This window comes from Carassius carassius, chromosome 10 (genome assembly GCF_963082965.1).
Source record: "Carassius carassius chromosome 10, fCarCar2.1, whole genome shotgun sequence".
In the NCBI taxonomy this organism is placed as follows: Eukaryota; Metazoa; Chordata; class Actinopteri; order Cypriniformes; family Cyprinidae; genus Carassius; species Carassius carassius.
This window is the reverse complement of record NC_081764.1, coordinates 28,368,310-28,384,516: the sequence shown is the minus strand read 5'-3', so window position 1 is coordinate 28,384,516 and position 16,207 is coordinate 28,368,310. Positions and strand designations below refer to the sequence as shown.

General features: G+C 36.7%; 1 protein-coding gene across 1 annotated transcript in view; it reads right to left on the bottom strand.

The window, feature by feature from the left end:
• Nucleotides 1–16,207, bottom strand: part of LOC132151427 (unconventional myosin-X-like) — a 64,405-nt gene that overhangs the window by 30,464 nt on the left and 17,734 nt on the right. The window contains exons 2-3 of the mRNA XM_059559533.1: nt 13,482–13,580; nt 3,012–3,170 (exon numbers count right to left, since the gene is read on the bottom strand). Of these exons, the coding sequence (XP_059415516.1) occupies nt 3,012–3,170; nt 13,482–13,580 (258 nt within the window). The remainder of the gene's footprint in view (nt 1–3,011; nt 3,171–13,481; nt 13,581–16,207) is intronic.

Below are 16,207 nucleotides of genomic sequence, written 5' to 3'. Positions count from 1 at the left end.
CACTATGCAGAAAAATAACAGTGAGCATTGCAATAAAATGCTTGAAAAAGTGCACATTCAGCAGATCAATAAGTTCCCGTTGGTCAATTAGTCTCTTCAGTTAAGATTCCCCCAGTTTTCAGAGAATATTAAGTGGTATAATGGTCAGTGCAGACATTTACTTGAACTTACTTTCTCACTGGCTCTAGAGCAGTCAGAGAAGTATAATAAGGATGATGTCCACTTGGACTCCAAGTACAGCACAGTGTTCACAGGTGTCTGACATTTTTTCAGTGATGATAACACTTCTCTTGAATATTACAACATACAGAAATATTAAAAGCAATATGTGGCATGTTAAGAGAATGAATCAGCTGTTCGTGTCTCTACATGCTGAGTGAAAAAGCAACTAAAGTAGCAGCAGAAGTGATAAACTGATTCTGTGTTTTGTGTTATAGTCAGTTACATATGTTTTAGTAGAGGTGAGCACTTGTACAAGTTTGCTTACATTTAGCAACTGTAAAAGCAGGACAGATCTATTACAGATTGTCTCAGACATACTGATGCATATCGATGTGATTGCAGTACATTCTCATCATAAAAATCACTGGTATTTAGTTAACTAAGGTTATTTGAAAACAGCGATCTTCTAATAGAATTATAATACTAATGGTACAAACAAATCCACTTCACTCTAATTTCCTTGAAGTAACATGAAATAAAATCAAGTTTTGCTTATTAGGATTACATTCATAAAAATAAGAAAACTAAAAATACAAACCTTTCTCCTCGTATATGCTGGACCGTCATCAAACTCATTGTCATGGTTGACTCAAACTAACAGTGGCCACATTAGAACCACAGCTCAATGTGTTGGAGCATGTGTGCGAAACACAAGGCCACAGCTCTGACTAATCCATTTTTTTAATCATCCATTGTCTGTAGATCAATCCTATTGCAATACAATGAAATTATAAAATGCATATAATATACATGAGATACATGTAAGAGACAGCATTCAAGATTTTTGTTTTGCATTTTCAAATTTGTTTTAATTTCAATAATTTCAAATATATTTAACGTTCAGTTTTTAGTTAGTTTCAGAATTTTTTTTTTTTTTTTTTACAGTTCAGGTTTTATTTTATGGACATTTCTATTTTTTTACATATATTAACGGTCAACAAATTTGGGGTTGGTAAGATTTAATTCATTTTTTTAAGTCTCTAATTTTCACCAAGGCTGCATTTATTGGTATCAAAAATAAATTAATAACTGTAACATTGTGCAGTATTATTACAATTCAAAATAACTGTTTTCAAAATATTAGTATTTTATTTTTATTAAATGTAATTTATTCCTGTGATGGCAAAGCAGAATTTGAACATCATACTCCAGTCTGTGTCACATGATCCTTCAGAAATCATTCAAATATGCTAAGCTTGGTGCTCAAGAAACATTTCTTCTTATTATTATTATTTTTATCATGATCAACATTGAAAACAGTTGTGCTGCTTCATATCTTGTATAAGAACAGCAATTATTTCAAATAGAAATCTTTTGTACCATTATTTTTTTTTTTTTTACTCAATTTGAATCCATTTAATGTGTCCTTGCTGAATAAAAGAATTACAGTACTTGAAATCAAAAATCATACTAACCCCAAACTAGTGTATTTCAGTTTTAGCTTTAGTAATTATAGTTAAGAGATCAGTTGAGAAATCAAAAGAACATTAAGATAAAATAAAATTGTCAAGGCTAGACATGATGACTCTGCGAATCTGTGGCGAAGTCAAAAGTGTAGTTGATCTACAGTGACTCATTGGTTGGAAGAGGTCCTGTTTTATTTTGTTTAAATTAAGTTTAAATTGGTTTGATAAATTTGACCTCTGTTGTATGACACTATTAAAATTCAGAAGGATCACTCACTTGTAGCTTTTAGCAAGTGAGGAGACTTTTAATAAGTAGACTAGGGATGTTCAAATCAACCATTTAACCGTTAACCGACAGTTAGAATTTTAACCGATTAATCAATTAAACGGTTTGAAAGGTTTTAAAAGTTTTTTTCTCAAATATGTTTTTTTTTTTTACATTTACTGCATTGTTAAAGAAAAATATTACAAATATATATTTGTTAACTCAAAGGGGTGTTTGGATACATGTAGTCTCAGCCTCAGACGTCAAGCTCACGGACCGTTGGCTAAACGTCTGATGCATATAGGACACAAACGTGGAAGCACTTCAGAAGTGTCGAAGTCTTCATCAGATTGGTTGAATTATACAGGATATCCGGGAGACGTGTGTCGCGTTCTTTAAAGTTCTGCCTGGAAACAAAGGTACCGTTGCGCCAAACCCCCTTACGAAAAAAGAAAGCCGTTGTGTTTACAACTGTGACAACGAGTGCTTATCAGGATCAACTAAATGCTGGATATTCAAAAGTATCTCAAATATTTAAAGTTTGCAGCATATAATCTTTAAAATACGTCTGAGAGTTTTACACACCGGTCTGTTATTCTGGTGACATTTCCATGTCCCGAAACGTGATGCTGAACGAAACGAACTGTGATTGGTTGTTTGACATGTCGGTCAAACGGCCTCATAGGCGGGCCTTAGCCAATGAAAGCTGCCATAGATTCCAGACCTACAGCCGTCAGTCTGAAGGTCTGGCTATGCGAGACTAGGATACATGCAACCACATCTGCCTACATATTTCGCTGCACAAAACTGAAGTCGTAAAGACAACACAAAGGAAAAAGGCATTATTGGATAAATAGTTATCAGAGAGTGAATCCATGGTGAATGTATTCAAATTCTGAATGGGTTATAGCCTAGAAAGCCTGCAAAGAGTGCTTCCCCTTTTATAATGATTAAAAAGCTGTCACTCATCTCAGTTCTTTGCAATCTCACAGATTCACATTATAATCAATATAGCTCTGACAAACTTAAAGACATTTGTAGCAAGTTGTAGCATACTATAATAACCCTGATAAGGTCTCAAGGACATTCGTGCGGTTAAGTGTCTCTAAGATTCTTACATAGATGTTGTCTTTCTGGTATCGCTGATGAAGGTTGTGCATGATGGCGGCCTCATGGAGCTCTGCCAGCAAGGACATGTCCTCCACTCCATTAATGCTGCTCTGGTGCATGGGGGACACCTTCTCCCTGTTCACCTCTGCCTGCTGCAGGTACACCGCCTGAAAGATAGAAACAGACAGAGTAGGCTTAACAAAATAACACAGCTTCCGTGTACACCAACTTGCTGATACACACACAGATGCATGAGTAGTATATCACAAAAGGGGAGAGGATCCTTCCTGGGCCATTTTAAGGGGATGCCTACAGTTGAATAATACATTAGTCAAGCAGCAGGGTTCCCGCTTTTCTGTTCTGTAGAGTTTCAGCATGCTGAGGCCTTTTCTTTACCCTTTATACCCACCAGGCACTTCTTGACAAGAAAACCAGACATTTTGCTAAGCAGAGAGAACAGGCTGGCCTATTTAAACTCAGCAAAAAGGAAAGTCTTAATAATGCAGGACTTAACATTAAATATGCTTTTCACATGTGTATTATGTAGCTTATAAATGTAATTTGTTCATTTTAAAGGGAAAGCCATGGAACTCCAAAGTATTTTTTCCATACTAGAAATAGAAGTCATATGGAAGTCAATGGCTGCCGTCAACTGTTTGGTTACCAACATTCTTCAAAATATCTTCTTTTGTGTTTAACATCTAAAAGAAATTCATACATGTTTGGAACAACTTGAAGGTGAATAAATGATGACAGAATTTTCATTTTTGGGTGAATTATCTCTTTACAATTTTATAATAGGCTGTATGCACAATACAGAATAAAAGATCTGCCACTACTTCCTTTACAGTGTGACTTTAGTATCAAGAGACAACTATAATTAAGTAATGTTGTATGTTGATTTTTTTTGAGTGGACAGAACAAAAGGAGGAGATATTCTCTCTCTTGTCCTCTGCATTCATTTAATTTCTGCTGAAACCTCACTCATGTTGCTTGTTGTCACATTTACCAGAGAACATAGTCCAGATCATGAAGAGAGAGCTGAGTTTGATTGATTAAAAATCAATAAAGCCACTAATGGTGTGTGTGTGTGTGTGTGTGTGTGTGTGTGTGTGTGTGTGTGTGTGTGTGTGTGTGTGTGTGTGACGTTTACTTCAGTTATGGATTTATGATCTCTTTCCATTCAAACCCATTAAATTAGCCACAATTTTTTTAAGTGCACACACATGTATACAGCACTGAAGGGCAAGACAGAATGAAAATGATGTTTGCCTTTGTTACATGCTGTTAAATTGGGGTTGACAGACTGAAGAGAAGGAAAGGTCAAAGTTTATGAGCTGAGACAAGTTGCTGCTAATCAATACAACTGACGGTAATGACAATGTTCTTCCAGAATCCTTATCAGAATCAAACCTTAGTTAGAAATTAGGGATGGGCGTTTTCCGCAAATATCACATTCGAATATTTGAGCTCACAAAAAAGAATATTCGAATATTCGTTTATTTAAATTTAAGTTTAATGAGAGAGACGTTATTTTTCAGCAACATTTATTGTTTCCGTCATTTTGAACAAGCTTACACACAATAAGCTTGAACATTACACATCGTGTTTTGTGCTGAAAACCTTTAACAATGCGTGCAAACAAATAAAAGTACAGATTAAAAGCAAAAAAAAAAAGTGAACAAAGAAAAAACGTAAAGCAGCCTGCAGCAATACGGCTAATGTAGAACGTAGACTTAACTTTTAAACTTTTAAACTGTCAGCAAATTTAGCTTTTTGCTTTTTTGCTTTTTTTATTGTTTTACATGTTCTTGTTAAGAAATACGGGCATGTAAACATGATCGGGGGAAAGTCGGCTCCTTAGTATGTTAACAATAAGGCCGGCCGCGGAGAAAACGCCCTCTGAGGGCACAGACGTTGGCGAGACTCACAAATAACGGTGTGCTAAGCGAATAAGCTTTGTGAAACGCTTCGTGTTTTCGTTTCACCACTGAATGGGATCCTCATCTGGTGGAATACATGGCTCCAGCAAGAACTGTTCCCACTCGTCTCGGCTGGACTCTCTGTAATCATCGCTGAAGAACTGGCTCAGCCTTTTCCGACGAGTGGGCATTGCATCTTCTCCATCGTGGCGACTGCATCCGCACCACTCGCATCAAGGAAAATGTTCTGATAATGTTCAAAAAAGTTTTTTTTTCTTACTTCTCTCATGTTTTCATCGAGAAACCTGAGATGTTTGTGCCGAGGGTCTAGGGCAGACGCGAGAAGAGGAGTTTTCACTGCATTCTCCAAATTAGCAGTGTTTATTCATTGCTTGAGAGATGCCGCAACAATGTTCTTCAATTAGGTCACTTTCTGTGATTCTCCACGGCATATTTGAATGCGACGCGCCCGTTTTTTCCAGTCTGCACCGCATCGAGTTAAAAACATCTCAACTTTTCAGAATGCCGCAAGCGCACCGCAGGTCATGTGTCAAGAACTAAACATTCAGATTCATCCTTTCCCGTAACAACGTTGAAAGCTCAGGCAAGATGAAGGAACAGCTGAACATAGCTGTATATGGATTGCCATTTTGAAATAAATTTAGTAGCAGAGCTACTGAAAGTGATTTTTTGTGCTGCAAATCCATTTATCCTTTACTGAAATTTCCGTGTCTTCATGGAGAGAGCGCGTCATTGTTGCTTAGCAATGGCAGACGCCTCAGGAGCGTTTCTGCCCGAGCGCCTTGGAAAGCAAAGAGAAAGCGGCGCGCCTATCGTTTTCCACGCGTTTTAGGCGCGATATGTAAACGGCCCCTTATTCATTCATTAATTATTTTTTGCTTGCATAAATCTTCAAATATGCCGTGGAGAATCACAGAAAGTGACCAAATTAGGTTTTAGTGTGAACTTTTTTTTTTTTTTTGCGAAATTCGAATATTTTTTTTATCGAATAATTAGAGCAGAACGAATATTCAAATGTTCGACTATCCGTGCACACCCCTATTAGAAATAAAGAAACAAACCTGATTTAGAATGAAATAACACATAATTTCAGTGTATTTGAGTGTGTTTTGAAGAGAGAGCACAGAACTAAGAGACATACTGTATGTACTATTGTCAAATCTCTATATCACTTGTGTATGCTTTAGATAATTTGCTAGTATTCATACCTTTGTGTCTGATCATATAGCTTATGATGCTTATCTAACATGCATCTTAAATAACATTTGAGGGCCACTTCCAACATTCAGTCAAAGCTACTGAAGACCTGAAATATAGCACAAAATCTACTACTTACTACTTTTACTTTACTTTTACGGTATTTTTTTTTGGAGCTTGACAGTAACTATCATACATAACTAACATACACCAAGCAAACAGGAAACATACTCTGAATTTTGGCAAAGGAATAAAAAGTTGTGGTTCTAGTTCTAATTAATAATGTTCTCTTTTATAAATCTTGTCTTTAAAAACATTAACAGAAAAACATGATTTATACATTTTTTATGGAACTTTTCTTCCCCGGAAACATTAAAGTTGGACATTCACTGTTTTATAAATGTTACTACTTGTTTTAGATTGTTCAAAAAACATTCAAAAGTAACATTCATATATGCAAAATAATAAACTGAATGTTTAAAAAAACTACTTATTTTGAGGACAGAATTTTACCCAGAAGTGAACTAAACCTGACAAAATCTCTTAAAACCTCTTTTTCAGGTCATCCTCATTTGTTTAAAAAGTAAAAGAGTGTGTGTTTGTGTTTTGCTGTGAGTCTGTGATGACTGTAAGTTTAGAAGCTGAAAAGAGGAGATGAGAAGGTGTTCATGCTCCATTTTCTCCAACCACCCACCCACCCACACACACACACACACACACAGCCGCTCCATCTCTCTCCCCTCAGTGCATGGATATTCCTGCAAATCTGTTTGATGTTTGAAGCTGCTTTGCATGATTCAGACGAAAGCTGAAAAAGAGCACGAGAGAGAAAGATTATAAGCACCAATGACCTACATTCTCACGTTTAGAGAAATAGAAATGCAACAGAATGTGGGGGTCCAGAGATGCATGTTTAATTTTGAATTAAATACAAGGCCCACATGGAGTGAGACACTGAAAAAAATTAGGTTTGACATGATGGTTAAAGACATCTGTCTGTCTGTGCATACAGACCAAAAGTGATATCTAAGAAGAAATAAAAGAACGTGTCCTGTGTGAATAATCTCTGAGTCTACCTTTAGATAATCGGATAAACAGCTGGATTGCTTGGGACTGATGTGTTTAGCCATATTATGTTCAGTGATTTGGAAATAAAACAAACAATATATGGATTTTAAAGCCATTTTTGACATGTATATTCAGTGCATTCACCTGTCACAATAATGTATTGTTTGAATTATTTTAATTTTGGCCTTACTGCAACTGCAAATAATTACACTACTGCTCAAAAATCTCTTATGCTTAGGTTATATTTATTTGAACAAAAAAGACAGTAAAACAGTAATATAGTGCAATATTAGTACAATTCACAAACAAATGTAAAATATTTTATTATACACTGAATAAAATTATAAACGCAAAACTTTTGTTTTTGCCCTATTTTTTATGAGCTGAACTCAAAGATCTAAGACTTTTTCTATGTACACAAAAGGGCTATTTCTCTCAAATATTGGTCACAAATCTGTCTAAATCTGTGTTAGTGAGCACTTCTCCTTTGTCGAGGTAATCCATCCACCTCACAGGTGTGGTATATCAAGATGCTGATTGGACAGCATTATTATTGCACAGGTGTGCCTTAGGTTGGTTAGGTCTCAGGGAAGCTCATCTGCATGCTCGTTGTTCTCATCGGGGTCTCGACCTGACAGCAGTTCGTCGTCGTAACTGACTTGAGTGGGCAAATGCTCACATTCGATGGCATCTGGCACTTTAGAGAGCTGTTCTCTTCACGGATGAATCCCGGTTTTCACTGTACAGGGCAGATGGCAGACAGCGTGTATGGCGTGTGGGTGAGCGGTTTGCTGATGTCAACGTTGAGGATCAAGTGGCCCATGGTGGCGGTGGGGTTATGGTATGGGCAGGCGTAAAGTTTAAAATAACTGTATTTATTTGAAATAGAAATCTTTCATAACATCATAAATATCTTAACTGTCATATGTGATCAAGTCTTTTGAAAAAAAAATTGTACTGACCACAAGGTTTTAGAATGGTGTGTGTATATGTCATTAAATGCAATAAACTATTAACATATTCAACATATTGACACTTTTATTTGATTGATGTCCATTAATTAAGCATTCATTAATCAATAATTTTCCATTTTCATCCCATCTCATCCCCTGAGCTTAGATTCAGCATCTGCTGATGTTTCTCAGTGTGAAGTGAGTTAGAAATAGCTTTCACATACATGACGACACACAGAAAGGCCATCTCAGGAGGGGGTTGGTGAGTTGCCTTCGAGCACTGAAGCTCAGAGTTGCATGTGAACTCATATAGTTAACTTCAGTAATTTAGGTCACGTCTATATTTGTGCCACAGAGTTCTTAAATCCTATAACGAACCTGTGAACGCTTTAGGTGAACTTTAGGTGCACACACACACACTGAAGCAATGAAGCAGAAGAATAACCTCAGCGTCAATGGTAGGAAGGAGATACTCACTGACTAATGCTCCGGAGGGCACACACACAAATACACACTCACCAAAAAAAAGAACCCACACACATTTATTCAAGCTGGGGACTATGGGAAAACACACCAGATTTGCTGATATGCTGACAAAATATACAAACACATTGACTTGAATTCAAATTCAACCTGAAAGGAGAAGCCTAACATTATGACCACCGACATTATGTGACCTTTTTCACATCCTCAAATTCAACCTGAAAGGACAAGGCTGACAATGCAATCTTATATGATGGAATTAAACTCTATCAAGTCAGAATAACCCTGCTAGCATTATTACACTACAAAAACTTTTTATGTCATTTTAAGTCATGACATTTATGTATTAATGACAGTTAAATCATGAGAAGGTTATGATAACAATTTTTCCCTATACTCTTAAAGGAATTTTTTTTTTCACCCGAAAATGTAAGTTCTCTGAAAATGTACTCACCCACAGGTCATTAGACATGTGGATGGGTTGGCTTCTTCTAATAAATCCTCTGCCGTGAATGGGTGCCGTCAGAATGAGAGCCCAAACAGCTGATAAAAACATATTTTTGTATTATACATGTTTTTTTTTTATTTTTTATTATGTTCATTTTTCATATAGTTTAACAGAAACTGCAGGTTGCATCTGGTTGAATTTTGGTCTTGGTTACATTTGTATATCTTAGTTGTTGTTTCTAGTACATTTCTAAAATGTTTCAATTCACATGTACAATCCACACAAGCATGCATGCTTAACACGCATCCTGTCCCAGTAACTCGGTCAGAACCACTGCAGGAATGGGGTCACACCCAACCTTAACTAAATTATTAACCAAATCAGAAACAAGAGAGCGAGAGAGAAATAAAGCGAGTGAAATTGCGAGAGAGATGTCGGTTTGCATCCAGCCCTACACTATAGCATTCCTTAAAACCCACATAAAAAATTCAGCTGTCTCCAACAGGGTTGCCACATCTAAACTAGGGCTGGGACAATGCGTCGAGGTCATCGATGACGTCGACGCAAAAAATACGACGACGCAAAATATGCGCATCGATTCGTCGACCTGTTTTTATTTCTCTAAAAAACTTTTGGAAAACGTTTACCTTATGTGCGCTGAATATACGCGATGGCCGGATCAACATTCTGTCCAACGTTATATAACCAATCCAGGGGTTTTTCTGCATTGATCTTTTTTTTGGCGGCTGTCAAAGCGTTATTTGATCGGTGAGTGACAGTGACAGAGCGCGTACGAGAGAGAGCCCCGGCTGCGCGCGCACTCACAGTCTTCAAACAACACGCGCTTCTTGCTCTCTCCCTCCCTTGTGCATATTAATCAAAATCATTAAACACGATAGAAAAAGGGCGAAACACCCAAGTTTCACGCGCAGTTTCACTCACAGTCTTCAAACTACACGAGCGCTGTCTTGCTCTCTCTCTCTCTCTCTCTCTCTCTCTCTCTCTCTCTCTCTCTCTCTCTCTCTCTCTCTCTCTCTCTCGCTCTCTCAGTCTCTCTCTCTCCCTCGTGCATATTAACCAAAATCATTAGACATTAGATAGAAAAAGGGCGGAACGCCAAAGTTTCACGTGGAGCATTCGGTGATTTTTTTTTCTCCATGACAGGCTGTTGCCTCCCACTGTTAATTTTTATTTTTTGGAAAAGCACTCTCTGTATTAGCTTAAAGCCCTAAAGTTTACATTGGTTACTGTATACTTTCAATTGCTCTAAACAAGTATTTTGGGTGAACTTTTTTATTGAATGCTAGACATCAAGTTGTTGTTATTTTCATCTGAAAGAAGAACTTTTTTCAGTAAGCTAGACCCTATGTGTTCAGTAAGCTTGTTTCAGTAAGCTATGTGTTTTCAAGGCTTCAAGGTTTTATTGAATGCTATGTCTATACAAGTGCAAAGTAATGCATTCTTAGTCAGTCTTTTATTTTGTAATTTTAAGAGCAATAAACATATATTGCAATGTTAAGGAATTCATGTTTTTTTCATTCAGATATGTAAATCAACATGTATAAATTGTTAGTAGTCAATTAATGGGGAGATAATCGAAATCAAATCGGTCTGAAAAATTAATCGTTAGATTAATCGATGCATCGGAAAAAATAATCGCTAGATTAATCATTTAAAAAATAATCGTTTATCCCAGCCCTAATCTAAACGAATCTCCTACACATGAAAAAAAAATTCTCTACCCCTTTGGACCAAGACTTTAGAATTAGCTCTGGCCCAAAACAATGGGTGAGAAGACCTCCAGGAAGATGTTGGCGTTTCCTGGAGAGGTTGTCTGAGACCCAGAAGAACGTTGGATTGGTGTATTGATTTATGGAGGAGGGTTTGGACTACTGTAGAGAATGAATATTCTCATGTCAGAGAAAGCTCTCTTGTTCAGGGCATAAATCATACCAGCACAGAGGAAATATTTGGGGGAATGCAGACTTAGATAAAACCTAACTGCTTATTACTATGTTTTTGAGTAATTTATTTTGAAAGTGGAAGTTCTGCCTGTCATAATTTATTTACTCTTACGTTGTTTCAATGACTGGCTTTATTCTGTGAAACACAAAAGAAGATATTTTGAAGAATGTTACAACTGTTTATGCCCATATAATGAAAGTCACTGGACCCTACTGACTTACACTGTAAGTTTCTTTTTTTTTCAAAATATATTTTTTGTTCCACAGAATAAAGAAATGCAATGAGGGTGAGAAAATTTTGGTTGAATTTAATATTTTTTGATTAACTGTCTCCTTAAAGCTGAAATGTGTAACTTTTAAATCACTGGCATGTCCAAATGTAGTGTAATTGTGAAAAAAGTTTTTTTTACAACACTCCCTCCATTTATATTTGGTTGGTCAACTGGAAGTCCTGCCCCAAACTTGATTAAGTTAATGTTAATATATCAAGCGGGTCGAAATGGGTGAAATCAATTAAGAAATTATATTGTTGCCTCTGTATACTAAACTGGGATTGGAGAAAGTATTAAGCGTTAAGTTCCATCAGTCTCAAATGCAGTGTCCACTGTAGCAGATAACATGATTTTCCATTAGTAGACATCACTTCCATTTGCCTAAAGTTGATCGAGCACTTTGATCAAATTGCCAACAGCTCATGTCAACCCAAATCTCACTGAAATTAAATCACATTTGTTGCTGCAAATTCAAGTGTGAATTCCCCTTTTGTGATTTCCAAAGACACTGGAAATCATTAAAAAAGTATAATCATAAATCACTGAGTTTAATTGTTAGTCGGCTGAAAATCTATCCTTAATGTCTGTTTAAGAGTCATTAGAAGAGTAATTCTAGATGACCGATGTAGGACTTCAGCACAGTCCACCACTGGTCATATCAACCAAGTGGTCAGTCATTCTTTTATCTTTTATGTTTTGTTACCTTGTAGGGCAATATTGGAATTTAGTTTGGCTATACTGCTCAGTATTACAAAATAGTCTTTAAACCAAGATGAAAAAGAATAGTGGTGAAATTGCCTGAAAAAAGCTGTGATATTATATTCTTGCCATCTTTCCCATCCATAGCAAGCACACACATGAATGAACATATATGTACCACACAGATGCAAACACAAAGGTTTGTAGACAAAAACACATATTCAAACAGGCTTCCGGTATGCATCTGTACATCCAGATAACCCTTCCCTGCTGTGCAGTCTCTCTCTCTCTGAGCTGAATCCAGGCCAGCACAGCTGTTATTATTAGCCTGACATCACAGCTCTGCCAGTTCCAACAACCCACAGTCATCACAAACTACTTACCTCTATCAGCACTGTGTGTGGGGAGTTTAACTGCTAATACAACCATTTGATTACAATTAAACCTTGAAACAGAGGCAGTTCTGCTCACTGAATTGTAAGGAAAAAACACTAAAAGTTTGTTGAACAGACTCCAAAACATTGACAAAACTATTTAGGAACTATTTAAAACTCTCTGAGGTGTGTTTTACATGAGATAATTTAATCCACATTTTCCATTTTGAGATTTCAGAATAGTGCCACGTACATGGAATACAGTGAAAGACCAGTGGGACATTTATGCAGTGCAATTCATGGCAGATTAACAGTATTCTCAATACTGCAAAGTGCAAATAGGCTACCATTTAATGGTCATGACATAAAAAGGAGCTGCTAATTTTAGTTCTACATTGAGATGACAGAATGAGGCACATATTAAAACTATGCACAGACCCTCACAACAGAAGTCTTTCTTCAGTGTTCAGTGCAAATCAAAGCTTTAACTGGACCACCTTGCAATTCTGTGTGAAAGTGATATGACAATACAACAGAAGTTTTTCAGTCTTTAAATGACATTGTTGCTTGTGCAGGTATGCCAGCTGGTTATAAGCAATGGCTTGTTGGGTTTCGTACGAAAGGTCTGATAATTTTTTTTCCAGCTGCATCACGTGAAAGTATATATTAGTGGATATCTCTGCACTAAAATAAGAGTGTTCTCTCTCTTCCACTGTCTCTCTGATCATGTTTTTTTCTGTGATTTTTTCTCTGCATATATCACATTGCACCAGAACAGGCCAAAAGCTCATGTAGATTGTTGGTGGGCATTATGGTCGGTCATATGATATAGTGCTTTTCACATGGACATTTATGGGAGGGGAACGCATTGATTTAGAGTCTGATGTGCAGATGGCCGACATACACACACAAAAATGCATATGCACACACACAACTCCTCAGCCCTGTTATGATGACATTCAGAGCACAATATCAACCCAGCGTAATTTCTGACTCACACAACACCCATTCAGCCATAAAGGGCAACATCTGTGTGTTTGCATGTGTGTGTGTTTATGACAGACTGCCGAAACGTACCTCCCCGTAGTCGGTGGTGAGCACCAGGGTTCCATCTTCACATGAGTTCACTGTAGACGGAACCAGCTGATCTTTATGATTCACCCATACTCGAGAACCCTGCAAAACAGACACAAAAGCAGTCAGACACAAATCAGCACAGTCCCAGATTATATTTCCCAGTTGATTGTAAGAGCCACAGAACAATAAAACATTAAATCTTCATGTAGTCATTCCCTGTCGAAATGTATGACTTTCAGGGTGACCGGTGGGTGGTTTTTCATTTCCAAACACTCATAGATGCCCACACACAAAGCTTAGACACAAAGGAATTTTAAAGTCACCAACTTTAAAAAAAAGATTGTTTCAAGTAAATCCTACACCGTTGTGTACATTATATTCTGACATTAAAATACCGTATATTCAATTAATCAAAAATTACACAAGCCAATTTGCTTACACTTAAAAAATACATGACTAAAGGAATGTTTAAAACTTTCCAAATGTATTCTTCAAAGAGTATACTTCTCACCATCAGACTGGGCAAGGCACATGTTTAATAGAATGACCCAACTACATTACTAACACAGTATAATGGAATAAACAATCACAAATGAAGTATGAAATGTTTTCCGACTAAGCAGATTTATCATGGGAGGTTTGTGCTTTACTGAATTTTGCCACATTATAATTTGTTAATGCAATAACACACAGCAGAGTGAGCAATGATGTCATTTCAGCTGTGTCCTCCTGTTCTTCTCCATAGCAGTAAAGTGCCATTTCATGTGAGCGCTGGAGTGAATTATGGCCAGCTGTATGATGTTAACTACTAATAATTGGGAAACGGATCGATAAGCCCTTAGCTTCAAAGAGGAAACTCAATACACTATCACCAGCTCCAACAGAAAATCACATATTACTTCCGAAGCATTAAATGGTCCAGAAGACACATCCATTTACATTTACAGTATTATTTTGTAACAACATTCTAATAATACTCACCGTATAAGATGTAAGTTGTCGCAATGGTAAAATGCCAGATTGCCGGTATTCACAAATATTATTTTACTTTATTAAAGAGGATTTTGAATAAGTCTTTGAAACCAACCTAGAAAACCAATGCTAGACAACACAAGCATGTAACTGAAATTGAATCATTGGACATACATTAACTCACTCCTGCCCACAAACGAACACAGAATCATTTGTGAATCCACCCCAAGCCCCAAAATGAATGTGAGTTTTCCAGACATGGACATTAGCCATATTGATTCTGAAGCAGATGCAAAGGTCATTTACATATACACGGTACAGTACCAAAAACAGCAATTGTTCTGGAAGAAACTATGACAAGTGACAGCAGTAAAAATATAGTGCTGCACAATTTCTCATAAAATGTTTGGGAAGATGGTTGGCGCATGTTGCATCCTAAATGCACATCATATAGAAACCAAAACTCAGAGCAGATGCAGGGATAATTTCGTATGGAACAGCATTTACTTAAAACCACATCACTCAAGACTTGGATGATGAATTAAATGCGAGCAAATGAACACAGTGCCACACTACACTCTGGAACACACAGTGCATGAATTTATTCAATTAAATTACAGTCATAGCAATTTAAAAATCACAATTTGATAAAAGCCATATCGCGATTTCAGTTTAATTTCGATTCATTATGCAGCCCTCCACATGCATGGCACTATGTGCATTGTGTGCATGGGAAGAAATTCAGAAATTAAAAATGACTTTGATGTTTGACTTGTCTCTTTCTCAAGCATTCTTCATGCTCTTATCAGGAACTCCTGGATTTACACAGCCGCAGATAGCATCTCTAACAGGGACCAGGAGCTGCTAATTAGCACAGATGCAGAGGCTGTTGGTTTGTGCCATTTGTGTAGAGCTGAACGAACAAAACATTAATGAGAGCTCAGGCCATATATAGAGAGCAGGAGTGGGTAATCACGCATAAACACAACAGAGATGAAAGAATTCAACGTCTTCATCAACAGATAACTCTGCTGTTGCTCTTGCACAGCTGTCAGTAGAAAACGACTTCATTTGCTGAAAAATATAAAAGAAATATCCAACCACATGCAAGCGAGGGAATAAGGAAAGCATGCTCTTAGTGGAAGAGGGTCAATATAAAAGATGCAGACCCTAAGGAAGCAGCGACATTAACAGCCTGACCACAGGGCTGCACGATTAATCTAAACAAACCCAGAATTGTGATATGGACTAGTACAATTATTGTAACAATTATTATAGTTTTTATTTCGTTTTTATATTTTTGTAATAAGAATTATTATTTTTTCTAATATTACTACTACCGATTATTATTATTATTTAATATTATTATATTATATGAATTCCTATTACATTATATTATTTTATAGCCATACTAATATATAATCATAAAAAATGCCCAAATTGTTAGCCTTACAAACAAGCACAGAAAATCTAGGATTTTTCCATTTGAAATGCATTTTAAATTGCAATTGCAACATTTATCAGGAAAAGCATTTTCGTCTTCCACCACTACGTAAAACACAGCACAAAGATTCATTAAACTTAAAAATAAGTAACTTTTATGTAAAGTCTTCACAACCTAGAAAAGTCTCTCTGTACAGATACTTGCCATTATTAAAATTAACCTTCATCTAATGACCAGACAGCCTCAACCTCTTACCACCCATCAGTGGGGGAATTTACCAGTTCCATCAGACAACAACATTGACAATGAG